Here is a 14,785-nt window from a genome sequence, read left to right on the forward strand (position 1 = left end):
GTCCCTACGAAAGACTCTCAGGTCTGCATGCCCACCCTCTCATCTCCTCATTCCTCCCTCTCCCCCTAGGTCCTGACAGGGGAGGACTGGAACTCTGTGATGTACAATGGGATCATGGCCTATGGGGGGCCGTCCTACCCCGGCGTGCTTGTGTGTATTTATTTCATCATCCTTTTCGTCTGTGGCAACTGTATCCCCTTGGGTGCAGGGTGCAGAGAACTTAGGGAGGGGTCAAGAGTGCCAGGCCCTTTGGCTGGAGGGGAGGTCCTAGCTCATGAAGTGGGGGGATAGGACAAAGCAAGGGCAGGTGTGGCTATGGGATGATTCCTCCCAATAGAAAGGTTTGAGGACCATGGCAGGAATGATTGGTCATGGGGAGAAACTGACCCCAACCAGCCTGGAGCAGGTGGGAGGAAGCACAGGGTTTAGCTGAGGAGCAGTACAGATGGTGGTCCCCATGTAGTAGCCTGGTGCAGGAGCTGAGATCAGTTATGGCAGGAAATGGATAGGATTTAAAGGCCGTGGCGGATTCAGAACCCCTCGTGGATACTCTCTGCAGCTAGGCTTCTCTGAGGGCCCTGACCTGTGTCCCTGAGCTCACACCCTCTCTAGCAAGGGACATTCCACTACCCCAGCGGGCGTTAGGTCCTGTCAACACAGGCAGAGGCTTCCTTTCACCCCAACCCAAGGTTCTTTAGCTCGGCTCTCTCAGACATACTGCTCAACGTCTTCCTGGCCATTGCTGTGGACAACCTGGCTGAGGCGGAGAGCCTGACTTCTGCCCAGAAGGCCAAGGCCGAGGAGAGGAAACGCAGGAAGATGTCCAAGTGAGTTCTGTGTCTTCAGCAGGAGGGAGCTGGAGTGATGGGCCCCGGTTGTGGCCTCCATCCGGAAGAGGGGGTTTTCCTGGAGCCAAATGATGAGGGGCCACGTGGCCTCTCCCATAGGCCCACTCCTACAACTAGGACAGCCAGGGTTGCTGCAGTCCTGGGAGTCATTTTGGGGGCAGGACTAGAGGCGGGATGGCCTTCTACACAGGCCTCAGGAGATGTGATGGCAGAACCCGGTGCATTGGACCAGGTGACCCGCATGAGGGCTTCTGGGATTTCTCCTCCCAGCCCTACTACTGAATCACTGTACCTCTTGGAGGGAGTTGTCCTTTACTGAACCTCAGGCACCTTCCATCTGTGAAGTGGGTGTTGGCTTCTCTGGACCTCCTGAGGTCTCTCCATTTGGGATGTCATGTCACTCTCTGTAGCCTGGGACTCTCCTCTGGGGGTGGAAGTAGAACTGGTCTAGACAGCATTTCTCAAACTCAAACGACAAATGTACCACCTGGGAATTTTGTTAAAATTTAGATTCTGTTTCAACTGGTCTGAACCAGGTTGGGTGGGTCAAGGTTCTGCATTTCCAGCAAGCTCCAAGGTGGTGTCAACCCTGCCTGTCACTGGAGGGCCACACTGGAGCAACTAGGTTCTGGATGGAGCCCTGCTTCTCCCAATGCCCATGCCTGCTGGAATGGAGTGCCCATTCCTGTGGACAAAACATGGGAAGAGAAGGGGAAAGAGAGACCAGCAGTAGAGTCCAGACATTTAGAAAGCTTAAAACCATCTTGGACAAACCACTTCCATGAATTTTGTATGAACTAAGTACAAAGCCACTTTCCACCCATTCACTATCAACAAACACTGAATGCAGCTGACCAGTGAGCCTCAAGCCTGAGCTGTGTATCATGGCCTCTCATCAGAGAAAGGGTTTGCCCAGGTCCACCCCCATCCCACTTGGTAGCCAGTCCTTCACCTTCCTGCACAGAGACCCCCTGAGCCCTTGGTGTGGGATCCTTCCGAGGGAATTGTCAGACTGAGAAGACCCCTGGCAACTGTCTGGTTGGGACTCCACCTCGGGTTTCCTTGGTTTTCCAACCCAGGGGTCTCCCAGATAAGTCAGAGGAAGAGAAGACCATGATGGCCAAGAAGTTGGAGCAGAAACCCAAGGGTGAGGGCATTCCCACCACCGCCAAGGTGAGACCTCATATGAGATGCTTTACAGGCTACGTGGCGGGGGTTCTGAAAGCCCCCTGGTTTCCTCCACGCCTCAGGGCATTGGTGGGGCAGGAAGGGGAGATGGAAGAGAGGTTGTCTGCCAGGTGAGGGCTCCCCTGCATTCTGTTGGGGGGAGGGCTGGTGGATGCATCGGCTCCAGGGAATCCTGTACTGAGAGGCCAGGGCCTTCCAGTCAGGGAACCAGGCTTCCTCACAGTTCCAGCTTCCTGCCCTAGAGCAAGAGGTTTCCACCTCCCTAAGACACCCATGCCTACTGAGAGGCCTGGACTGACTCCCCACCAGTCCTGCCCTGCCCATTTCAGCCTTGGCATGACTTGGCATTCCCAGAGACTAAGGAAATGGAGTTCAAGGAGTCAGGGAACTGGGCTCAGAGGGGCTGGGGAGCCTGGTCTGGGGAGCCCATCTCCACTGTTGAACCCAACAGAGGACACAGGCTGGGACAAGCGTGGGCCTTGACTGTGTCTCATGGAGGCAGGGCAAGTTGTCTGACCTTGCTGGGCCTGGGCTCTGGTCTGCAAGACAGGGATGACCACAATATCACCTGTCCCTCAGGCTACAGAGGATTATGGAGGTTGAATGCTACCCTGGTCCCCAGCACGTGCTCAGGACATGCAACTGCAGCTGTGCTTTGCCATCTTCTTTATTATGTTCCTTCCTGCAGCTGAAAATTGATGAGTTTGAATCTAATGTCAATGAGGTGAAGGATCCCTACCCCTCAGCGGACTTCCCAGGTGAGGATCTTCGAGCCTAGGCTGGAGCAGGGTGATGGGATTAAAGGGGCATATGCTGGTGCCACCTTTTCCCCATGGGCAATATTTTGTATGTCCCCTACTCGAACTCCTCCATGTGGAGGTCAGGACCAGGGAGACGTCCCTTCCTTACCCAAGCTTGCAAATAAGCCATCTATCTGCCAGCTCATCTCTCCCTACAACACACACAGTAGAAAAATTCACACATCTTATTTGTGTTTACCTCTGCAAGTTTTTGTTGAGTGTTGAATGCATGCTTCAGTGCTGAGGACCTGGTTTTGAAAGCACAGAGACTGGTGGGTACATATGACCTTCCTAGTAGTCACACAGAGTGGACCCTCAATGAGAGCATACACACCCATCCATGTGGGGATGGAGCAGATCACTCACCATGACTGGCATTGTGTGGAATCCAAAAGGAAAGATGAAGGGGGGGATGGGAAGGGGGGATTACACACAGCTATGGATGAACTTTGAGCATCTAAATGCACATAACCAGAAATCCTACCCATCTGGACCAAGGAGAAGACACATGGAGGAAGCTGAATCAGGCTGGATTAATCCTAAAAGTCCACCTGGAAGAGTTCTGGTATCCAAAAGCTCCCAGGCTTTGCTCAGCTCACTCATGGGTCCTATAGAGCACTGGGTCATGGGGGCAATTTTTTGTCCCTTTGTGGAATCAGCCAATGACCATCTGCTCCAATAACTCTAAGCTCCATGGGGAAGTTTTGTGTTCTGGGTGGCACAGTGTTTGGCACAGAGTAGGTGCTCAGTAAAATGAATGAATGAATATATGCAAGGATTTTGAGAAATGAAATGTGGGTTGAATGGAGATGGTATAGTAAGACTGATAAAATGTTCTTCCAGTATCTACCAGAAATGAAGATTGGAGTTTTAGAATAATTCATCTGGAATTGTCTCACCTCACAGGTGTCATCTATTAGAAGGGGGTGGCTAGAGAGCGGGTGGAGACTGGCTGACGTAGGAAAGTTGAGGGGAACTGCAGAGGAGAAGGAGGGCAGGGAGAGTGGGCTGGGTGTTTGGAGGAGAGGTCTTAGCAAGAGGAGGGATTGTGTTTATATCTACCTTCTTTCTAAAAATAATTTAAGCTGGGCCCCTGCGATCTCAGGGGCTCTGGAGGCAGGACGCAAGTTCAAAGCCAGCAACTTAGCAAGGCCCTAAGCAACTTAGGGAGACCTTGTCTCAAAATAAAAAAATAAAAAGGGCTAGGGATGTAGCTCAGTGGTTAAGCGCCCCTGGGTTCAATCTCTTGTACCAAAATAATTAATTAATTGATTTTAAAAAGAATTTGAAATGGCCTACAACAAAAGATACGTACACTAAAGGAAATAAGTTGGGCACAGACAACAGAAAAGAGAATTAGAAGGGAGAGGAGGCAAAGATGCTACCAGATGCAACTCTAAGAATTAATAGGTCTCTATAATTAAGCAGAAAGTGTGCCCCTGGGGTCCTTGCCAGTCCAGTCAGGACAGGAAATGTCAGGTTAGGACACACATTCAGAGGAAGAAGCAAGAGTTCTCTCTAGTTTCTCAGGAATGGAGGGGAGAGAGAATGGGATTTGGATGGATGAGAACCCTCAGGCGTCTTCAATGGGGAGACCAGAATCCAGAATCAGGGTCTCACCGAGTTGCACTGAGGGTCTCTGCCAGGGCCGGTGGGAGAAGAGAGAAGGTGGAGGGTGAGGGAACCCCTCTTCCAGCACTCTCCCTGCTTAGCACAGCCCCAGCACCATCCCTGGGACTCCTGCCCAGGAGCAGAGGACTTCAGGCCCTCAGCTCCCCCTAGAGGCCCTGAGACCTTGGATGTGTTGTCAGTGTCTGTATCCTCCTCTCCCTCCCTCCCTCCTCCACCCCATTTCCTGCCCTGGTCCTGAGGTTGGGCTGCAGCTCAAGAAGTGTTGGTTGCTTTTTTTTTTTTTAACATGCAGGAAGTTCCTCTCTCAAATTATTATTTTTAGAATCCTAGGAGAGAGACCAACGACTCCATTTTTTTTAACAACTTTCCTGCCCCTTGTCAATTTCACAAACTTTTTTTTTTGTTGTTATTTTTTGTTATTTCGATTTTTGGTCCTGAGGATTGAATCCACTGTGCCACATCCCCAGCCCTTTTGATTTTTCATTTTGAGACGGGGTCTCACTGAGTTGCTTAGAGCCTCGCTAAGTTGCTGAGGTTGGCTTTGGACTTGTGATCCTCCTGCTTCAGCCTCCCAAGTCACTGGGATTACAGGCCAATTCCACAAATTGGAAAGCCCCTGGGGGATGTAGCTCAGTGGCAGAACACTTGCCTAGCGTGTGCCAGGCCCTAAGTTCAATCCCCAGCACCATGAAAAAGAAAATAATAATAATAATAAAAAGAACAAATTGGGAAGCTGAAACTCAGGAAGGGCACAGATTTGTTTAGCACTGCACAGCAAGTCAATGGCAGAATGAGGACAGAATTCAAGTCTCCTGAAGCAGCCCCTCACCCCATTCCCCAGCTACTATGCATTCATGGTGTTGATGATCCAGTATTGAGACAGAAAGGGCAGCAACAAAGACTCCTGGGCCTGTTCCTGGATCTACTCCCAGAATACTCTGGGTCCTCCCCACAGACCCCTGACAGCTCAAGTCTGCTCCCTGCAGAGCAAGAGAGATACCTAGGCTAGTCCCTGCTAATGTCCTAGAGTCCCATATTGGCTTGCCACCCACTTTGCTTGCTGGCTGCAGGGACCCCTAGGAGGGCTCTGAGCACAGAAGCCAAAGATGAAGCAAAGTTTGGGAAGACACCCTAATATCTCCCCCTCTCCACACAGGGGATGACGAGGAAGATGAGCCTGAAATCCCAGTGAGCCCCCGACCACGCCCCCTGGCCGAGCTACAGCTTAAAGAGAAGGCAGTGCCCATCCCAGAAGCCAGCTCCTTCTTCATCTTCAGCCCCACCAATAAGTAGGTGGTCCCTTGTCTGCTGTGTGGGGTGACCCATGGGACTCCCAGAGAGAGCCATTCTCTGCCCTTAAAAGACCTTTTCTTATTTCTCCATGCCTACAGCTACACTGAGAGAAGCTCATTCCTTTAGCTTAACATCTTGTGCCCTGTTCAGGATGCTGGGGTGGGCATCAGTGGTAGAGTGCTTGCCTGGCACTTGCGAGGCCCTAGGTTTGATTCCCAACACTGGGGGTGGGTTGGGAGGAGGATTTAAAAAATAAGTGACCAGTATCAGTTACACCTAGAAGAACCGTGTTTATTGGCTCCTTGCTAAGAGCAGATTTAGACATCACTGTGCATGAGCTGAGAAATGCTATAGTTTGTATTGGCTTCATAATTTTACAGCTTTAGGATACATAGACTCTAGGGCTGGGGATATAGCTCAGTTAGTAGAGTGCTTGCCTTGCATGCACAAGGCCCTGGGTTCGATCCCCAGCACCACACACACACACATACACACACACAAACACACACACAAAGATATACAGACTCTAGATCTTACAGAGTGTCACCTGCCTGCCATCATGGATGGAGTTCAGCCTGCCCCATCCTTTTTGCAGGGAAACTTCAGTGTGGTGGTGCATTGGGAGAAGGGGCAGATGGTGGAGGGATTGCATGGGAATATGGGACAGAGACAGAAGGAACTAACTGGGAGGCAGAATCCCCTCCTGTTCAGTCAGGGTACCATAAAATGCAAGGCTATCCTTCTCTACTGCCTGGGGAAAAGGGAGAGGAGCCATTGTCCCTCTTCAGGACGGTGGCTGATGGGGCTTAAACTACTAGCAGCTCACAGCACCCCTGCCTCCCTACTCTGTCCTGCCAGGATCCGTGTCCTGTGCCACCGCATCGTCAATGCCACTTGGTTCACCAACTTCATCCTGCTCTTCATCCTGCTCAGCAGTGCTGCCCTGGCTGCTGAGGACCCCATCCGGGCTGAGTCTGTGCGGAACCAGGTGATAGGGGCCCCCATGCCAGGCCTCGGCCATCCCCACACTTCTGGTGCCCAGAGTGCAAGTGCATATTCTCTGTGGCTAAAGCAATGTTTCTTAGTTTAAGCTCCTAAAGATCCAGACTGCCTCCTCCGCCCCTCCTAGACAGTACTGTCACAACAGGAGTAGGATGGGCTGTGGCTACTGAGTGCTTTAGATGACAGTAGTGGTGACAGTGGTGATAGTGGTGGTGGTGATGGTGGTAATGGTGATGATGCTAGTAATGGTAGTGATGATGGTGAATGGTGGTAATGGTGGTGATGGTAGCGGCGGTAGTGGTGGTGGTGGTGGTGGTGATGGTGATGGTGATAGTGGTGATGGTGGTGGTGGTGAATGGTGGTCATGGTGGTGATGGTGATGGTGACAGTAATGGTGGTGATGATGGTGAATGGTGGTAATGGTGGTGATGGTGGCGACAGTGGTGGTGGTGATGGTGGTGGTGGTGGTAGTGGTGGTAATAGTGGTCATGGTGGTGGTAGTGGTGGTGGTATCATTGCTCCATCCCTCCTCTCACTGCTGCTCCTCCCCCACCCCATACCCAGATCCTGGGGTATTTTGACATTGCTTTCACCTCCGTCTTCACTGTGGAGATTGTCCTCAAGGTAAGTAGAGGCTGATGGACAGCCAGCCCTGGGCTCAGGGCTTCTCTGGGCCAGGGAATGGGACCCTCCCTGATGTGAATCCAATTTTCTTACGCTGACCTCACTCAGGGCCTAGACTAAGGGGCAGGAGAAAACAGGAAGAAGTAGGTCACCACAGGAAAGCCTCACAGGACCCAGGAAACGGGATAGATCTTCAGCTCACAAGCCGGGGGAAGGCTGGAGACAGGAAGTACAACCAACCTGTGGCCTGCCACCCCAGCAGAGTACAGCCCGCGTCTGTGAAGCCTGTGGCACACTGAGCTTAAGAGTAGATCAGGGAAGCTAGAATTTGTTCCTAGACCTTGGTTACTATTGACTTCCCAAGAGTCCCCAGGGGAGTGACCACTGTCCCAGCCTGGGGTTCTGGCAGCCACACACTGTTCATGTCTTATCCATAGCAAATCCCCACTTGCCCACTTGTTGAAGTGGGCACACTGAGTTGAAGCCATCACCGTGCAGTGGGCTTTGGGGGTGCAGGCAGAGGGAGGGCTCATCCCAGCCTTTACCTTCACCAACAAGGAGAGGAGAGGCAGCCGTCAGAGCAGACTGTGGGATGGCCCTTATTTCAGGGCCTCAACTACTGAATGAATTGAGCAGAGACAGTGGATTCCCAAGGTCAAAGAGGACTTTGTGGAGGTGGGGGCATAAGAGCTAGGCCTTGAAGTTGGACAGGACTTCATTAGGAAGAGAAAACCAGGGAAATCCAAGAGGACAGAGAGCAGCAAATTCATTGTAAGATTTGGGGACATTCTTGGAGAGGACAGTGTGGCCTCTTTGGGTTGAGATGTTCCATAAACCCAGGGGGAAACCTGGTTACTGGAGCTGAGAAGACAAGACAAAAATCATACAGGGCCCTGAACTGGACCTTAAGGGAGTATAATATAAGAAGTCGAGAGGGAAGCCAGAAGGCAGAGGGTAGGTAGGGGGTGCAGAGAGAAGGGGCTGGTAAGTTCTGGGGTCCTCAAAGGGCAGTCGAACCCAGCATAGCAATCCCTGAGCAGAGGAACATTCCAAGAAAACTTTCCAGGGGAGAGGATCTGGGTCCTGCCCCTCAGAGGGAGGAGGGCCGCAGGGCAGGAGCCTGGACATCCTACGGTATGTGAAGTCAAGGGCTTGTGCTCAGAGAGGCAAGCCCAGCACAAGTCAGGTGCTTCCGCCATGAGCAGAGGGTGCGCTTAGGCCTCGGGAGGGAGTGGAGTGGCAGAGACTCCCAGGCAGGCAGGCTGTCTCTATACTCACTCCTCCTGAGCAGACAGAGCCAAGGAGCCCTTCTTTGGGAGGCAAGGCAGGGAAGTGTCTGACCTGCTCCCCAGGCTCGCTACCCAGGACACTGCCTCTCTCCCCTCAGATGACCACCTACGGGGCCTTCCTGCACAAAGGCTCCTTCTGCCGCAACTACTTCAACATCTTGGACCTGCTGGTGGTGGCCGTTTCTCTCATCTCCATGGGACTAGAGTGAGCAGGGCAAGGGCCAACCCTGGGCATGCCCCCAACTTTCTCTGTGCCAGGTCTTTGAAGCAGGAATACCACCCCATGCTGCAGCAGGAGGGTCTCTCAGGGACGTGGGTCGGGGGTTTCCTGGTTGTCCCCAGCTGAACTGAAGGGGCAGTGCTATATGAGCAAAGCCCTATCCTGGAAACTGAGAAGGGAGGCAGAGAGGAGAAATCCGCCCCCAATTCTCCCCATGGGGAGTACAGCCCCTGCTGGCCTGATGGGAGAGACAGAACCTCTAGCCACCCAGAGAAAGCCTGTGTCCTGCTGCAAGGCCCACCAATGGCAGCTGTGTGGAGAGCTAGAGGCAGGAGGTGCATGGAGGCCCCACTGGCTGGAACAGGCTGCCCTCAGCCCCACCCCCTGCGCCTCCCCCAGGTCCAGCGCCATCTCTGTGGTGAAGATTCTGAGGGTGCTAAGGGTGCTTCGACCCCTCCGAGCTATCAATAGAGCCAAAGGGTTGAAGGTGAGAGAGGGACCCCAGCAGGGTTCCAGAAACTCTGTCCAGCCTGGCTGGGGCACAGGTCCATCTCTTTGGCCAAACGGGGGTTAAGGAAGAGGCTGGAGAAGCCATGCTTCCCTGGGAACTGTCCCCCCAGCTGACAGTAGGATGCAGTTGGTGTAGGCCTGGCCCCGCATCGGGCCCCTCTCTCCCCAGCACGTGGTGCAGTGTGTTTTCGTGGCCATCCGCACCATCGGGAACATCGTCCTGGTCACCACACTCCTGCAGTTCATGTTCGCCTGCATTGGGGTCCAGCTCTTCAAGGTGAGGCCCCCCTGCCTGGGCAGCCTTGCCCCTCCCCACCTGGGGCCTCTCTCAGGCCATGAAAGGCGCCAATGGGTTTCTTTCCCAAGCAGAGGGAGCCCCAAATTGTGAAAGCAAATGTTCCCTAAATGCACAGTTTGGGGGTTAGATCCAGTTTCCTAAGTGATGCCCATGGCTGGCCTGTGGCTCTGCTGGCCACCGTTGCCTATGTCTTCTCTTCCCCCTGCGGTCACTCCTTCCCCTCACCACCTCAGCCACTTCCTCTTACCCTACCAGGCCCCGGTTACAACACACCACCCGCCCCGCCCCACCACCTCCAGCTCTGTTGGTGCAGCAGGGCTCTGCAGCCCATGAACCCAGCCGGGCAGTTGGCATCAGCCAAGCCTCCCAGGAGCTTCTGGAGTGGCTGTCCTTCACTTCATGTCTGGAGCTGGCCTTATTCTAGGCTCATTTTCCTGGGTAAACACAACTACTCAGCTCCTCCCTAGGAATCAGCCCCACAAAGATGTCCCCTCCCACAAAACTCTGGCTTCCAGATGCCTCTGGCTCTTAGGTCACCTGCCATACTCAGAAACTGACATCTGAGTGTTCCACTGACCCTTGATACTCTTTGTCATGACTCAACCCACTCCTGTCCCCAAAGCATGGTCCTTGAAAAGTCATGATTATATAACCTCAGTGAGTCTTAGGTACACAATGGTATTTATGCATTCAGCATACGAAGCGTCCGTCATCCCATACATGGGGCCGGGGCCTCTGCTAGGGTTGAGGAGGTCACAAGATAAACCACATGTTCCTCCTTGAGGGCAGGGAACAGGATTTGGTGAACATAGTTAAGGTGGGGCTCCTAGAGGACCTTCAGGGGCAAAAAACTACACCATCTAGACATTTGGACAGCCCATGTGGTCTTTGCCTCCAGTCGTGGCAAGGGGCTATCCCCCCTTTCTCCTCTGTCAGGCTTGGGGGTCCCAGGACCCACTGAGGGCAGAGACCATGCCAGACTCATCCCTTCCCCTGGAGCCCCACCTGCGGCCTGGCACATAGGAGCCCGCCAGACACTGCCCTGGAAGGAATGTTGGGGGAGGGGCTGCCCTTCCTTTGGCTGCCATGTCCCTTCTGGGCAAGAGCAATGGCACCTCAATACCACAACTTCTGTGCTTTCATCTCTCATCAAAAGCCCTCAGATCCTGCCTGCCCAGCTAATAGGACACACTGGTCACGCACGTCACATTTTACTCTGGAAACCTGTCACATGCATTTCATGTTATTCCACTCCCCACCTTCCCCCCACAACACCCCCGGGTTATCCCAAGCTCTGCTCCAGCAATCCTAAAGAGGGGGTGTGGTGGGAGCCCCGCCACACACAGGGGCAGGGCAGCTGACTTCAGCGAGTCCTGCGTCTTCAGTGATGGCATTTCCTTCTTTGGGCCTTGGAGGGCCTGAACGAGAATCTGTGGGTTTCAAACTTCATTTGAGCCACATTCAGACCTAGGAAGCAACTCCTCTATTCAAACCGGATCTTTTGCAGGTATCCAAAGGTGACATAGACAAAAAGAGAAAGTGCTCTCATTGATGTTAGGGGGACCCCAGAGTCCCCTACTCAGGCCTTAGGGGCCCCTGTCCCACTTTGAGGACAAGTTGAATCATCAGAGCCCACCTAGGGTCCATCTCTGCAGCTCCTGTTTCCACAGTGGCCCTTGGGGCCAGCCTATGGCAGGAGAGGGGAGGCGGGAGGTGGGGAAGACCTTTTCCCTGCTGCTCACTGGGGAGAACACAGGGGGCTCCTTCAGCAGTGGGAGGTGAGGGGCTCTGTCTCCCCTCTCCAAGGGGGAGGAGCAGGACCAGGGCTGCATTCCTATTTCCATTCCTTGGGGCCTCAGCAAATGCTCACTTAAAGAGCTGGATTCTCACCTTTGAGAGCAGCTAGTCTGGCTAGGGAAGCCAGGGAGAGCCCTGGAGTCAGAGGGTGGTGAAGGAGAAAGACTCTTCGGGGGCCTGCCTCAAGGGCAAGGCCACCCCTCTGAGAGGAAGGGGAGGCTCCTCCTTCCAGATGGCCTTACTGTATGATTCTGTAGCCCACTTTCCTCTCCCGTTTCCATGACAACGTGTCTCCATCTTTCCCTCCTCCTGGATGTAGGGGAAGTTCTTCAGCTGCAATGACTTATCCAAGATGACAGAAGAAGAGTGCAGGTACATATGCTCTGCTGGCTGAGGGGCACCATGGGAGGGTCCTGCTGCAGGGACCTCATATATGGGGCACGCTGGCCCTTCGGGCTGGGAACTGGAAGACCTGAGCTATTAGACCCAGGAGACAAGTTCATAGACGCCCCCTTCCTTGGGCAGCTGTGGGGAGAGGGTGTCCAATGGTGTCTTTCCTGTACACTAACTGCTCAGGACTCAGAAGATTTGGGTGGGGCAGAGGAAGCCCAGCCACACTCAGTGGAGTGACTGGGCCTCCCTGAACCAGGGGCTACTACTACGTGTACAAGGATGAGGATCCCACACAGATAGAGCTGCGCCCCCGCCAGTGGATACACAACGACTTCCACTTTGACAACGTGCTCTCAGCCATGATGTCACTCTTCACGGTCTCCACCTTCGAGGGATGGCCCCAGTGAGTGAAGCCTGAGGCTCAGGTCCAACACAGGCACTGTCAGGGCAGTGCCAGGAGCCAGTTGTGATTCTCCCATGGCCCCCACTGCACCTTTCAGGCCTGTGATAATGCTCAGCAAACCCCACCAGCTCCTTGATGGTTTGTAGGACTTGTGTTGACTAGTCACTACAAAGGGTCCCTGACTAGGAGACTCCAACAAAATGTGCCCAATCCCCCGAAGGGATATGCTCTTGCCCACAGGGGTGTCCTAGTGATTGATTAGCCATCGATGGAGCATTTCATAGAAGGGTAGGACCATTCCCAGATGGTTCCAGCCTGCTCTGGCCCTGTCCTTCCTTCTCTCCCATCACTTGACTGTTCAGAAAGTTCCCTGGGTTCCCCGTGGCCAGTGGAGTAATTCCTACCCTTCCTGGGTGGCTGGCTGCCTCATGACCCAAGGCCCTCATCCCCTCCTCTCTGCCCACCCCAAGGCTGCTGTACAAGGCCATAGATTCAAATAAGGAAGACACAGGCCCCATCTACAACAACCGCGTGGAGATGGCCATCTTCTTCATCATCTACATCATCCTCATTGCTTTCTTCATGATGAACATCTTTGTGGGCTTTGTCATTGTCACCTTCCAGGAGCAGGGGGAGACCGAGTACAAGAACTGCGAGCTGGACAAGAACCAGGTGCCTGGGTTGCCTGCTAGAGATGGAGAACAGAGCCCCTACAGGCCCTGAGCCTCTGGCCAGTCAAGAGGGTCCTAAGAGTGACCCCAGAACCTCCACTTAAGCCCAGCCCCAACCTCCACGCACTCCACACCACATCCAACCTAAAGCCATACTAGTTGACCAAGCTGGAGATCCTCTCATGAACCCCCATGATGCTCAGAGAGAGGAAGCCCTTCAGAACCCCTGGGCTAAGAAAGAGCCATGGTTACAACTGACTATGGTACCTCAAGGATCCCAGTGGGATTCTTTCTCTAAATAACCCATGCAGTCCCCCAGCCATGGTTCCTCCTGCCTTCACAGAATTTAGGGTTCCCTCAAGCCCATGGATGTGGCATTGTTGGGGGGCGGGCAGGCTCCTGGTGCTAACCCACCCTGTTGTATTGTGTCCCAGCGCCAATGCGTGCAGTATGCCCTGAAGGCCCGCCCACTGAGGTGCTATATCCCCAAAAATCCATACCAGTACCAGGTGTGGTACGTCGTCACCTCCTCCTACTTTGAATACCTGATGTTTGCCCTCATCATGCTCAACACCATCTGCCTGGGCATGCAGGTAAGGGGGCCTCCCAGGACACAAGGGACCTGGGCCCTAGGTAGGCCAGGGTGAGTAGGATGGGATTTCCTGGTTCCTCCCAATAGACATTATCATGCCAGGCACTGCGTGGTGAGGGGCTGGGCAGGACACAGAAGTAAACTGGTCACAGGATTCGTCACCAGGCACTATGGCTTATTCAGGAACCAATTCAGAACATACAAATAGTGTGGTGATTCTGCAAACAGGAGGAAGAAGTGTAGGAAGTAGAAAGCGCTTTCTCTGTTTTTCTTCTGAGGTTGCAAAGCTAGATGGTTGAGTTGGTTGGAATCTTGGCTCTGGTCCCAAGAAAACTGGGTTTAGTATTCACAGAACAGGTGTCTCTCTTAGGAGTTGAGCATCCCTTATAGACAATATCCTAATCAGCAGCAGCCTTATCAAATCTTAATTAAGCATGTAATCCTTATATAAGTCTTATATAAATAGAATTGCACAGCCAGGCTCCCCGCCCCTAGGAGCCCAAGACACACCCCATGATAAGACCACACAGCGCCTGGTCCTGAGAATATGGAGTCACTGAGTTAGCAGGCCCCGACCACACAGAGGATCATGAACAGTGGCTTGTGTTTGGGGCTGAGTCAGGCAGCAGACTTGGGCAGCACCACCAAGGCTGGAGGGGTGGGAACAGCCATCAGATCCTTCTGACCAACCTGGGAAGGCCTTGTGGAAGAGGTGGGATTTCATCAACTTTCTAAGAAAGGGGGAAGAGATTCCCAGGGAAATCTCTAAGACCATGGATTTAAGGGGGGGAGGGGGGCATAGCAGTGGGTTAAGGGGGCGAGTTGTTGATTTAAATACCCTGACACCACTAGGGACAGCATGCAGGTACAGCAAGCTTGGTGAGCTCTGTCTCCCACCAGCTAGTGACAATGCCAACCTCAGGACCCAGGGGTCTTGTCTCCTAGTCCTATGCCCAAATGCCTACATGGAACCTATCACAGAGCCCTGCCTGGAGGATACCCAGGACACCCTGGTCACCCAAGACAGATATATGAGTGAGCTCTGGCCTTGCAACCCTGGAACATACTCAGCTGGACTTGAACTTGCAGAACCTCCCCCCACCCTCTCTTTTGTAAGCAGGGAATGTTCTGAAAACTTGGTGGGATTCAGGGGATCACTAAAGCAGGCTCCTAGTTTTCTGAGCTAAAACAAGGTAGAAAGGGGACCCAAGAATGGGTGGAGGGC

The 14,785-nt window shown here is 53.3% G+C and overlaps 1 protein-coding gene across 1 annotated transcript in view; it reads left to right on the top strand.

Moving 5' to 3' along the window:
• Cacna1s (calcium voltage-gated channel subunit alpha1 S) overlaps positions 1–14,785 on the top strand; it is a 63,634-nt gene that overhangs the window by 31,460 nt on the left and 17,389 nt on the right. The window contains exons 13-26 of the mRNA XM_046465019.2: positions 70–190; positions 713–827; positions 1,928–2,021; positions 2,725–2,794; positions 5,625–5,757; positions 6,620–6,749; positions 7,328–7,387; positions 8,775–8,881; positions 9,296–9,383; positions 9,576–9,683; positions 11,821–11,873; positions 12,151–12,297; positions 12,768–12,969; positions 13,403–13,561. Of these exons, the coding sequence (XP_046320975.1) occupies positions 70–190; positions 713–827; positions 1,928–2,021; positions 2,725–2,794; positions 5,625–5,757; positions 6,620–6,749; positions 7,328–7,387; positions 8,775–8,881; positions 9,296–9,383; positions 9,576–9,683; positions 11,821–11,873; positions 12,151–12,297; positions 12,768–12,969; positions 13,403–13,561 (1,587 nt within the window). The remainder of the gene's footprint in view (positions 1–69; positions 191–712; positions 828–1,927; positions 2,022–2,724; positions 2,795–5,624; positions 5,758–6,619; positions 6,750–7,327; positions 7,388–8,774; positions 8,882–9,295; positions 9,384–9,575; positions 9,684–11,820; positions 11,874–12,150; positions 12,298–12,767; positions 12,970–13,402; positions 13,562–14,785) is intronic.

The sequence above is a fragment of the Marmota monax genome, unplaced genomic scaffold (genome assembly GCF_021218885.2).
Source record: "Marmota monax isolate L192 unplaced genomic scaffold, Marmota_monax_Labrador192_F-V1.1 WCK01_AAM20220418_F8-fsc00099, whole genome shotgun sequence".
Classification (NCBI taxonomy): domain Eukaryota; kingdom Metazoa; phylum Chordata; class Mammalia; order Rodentia; family Sciuridae; genus Marmota; species Marmota monax.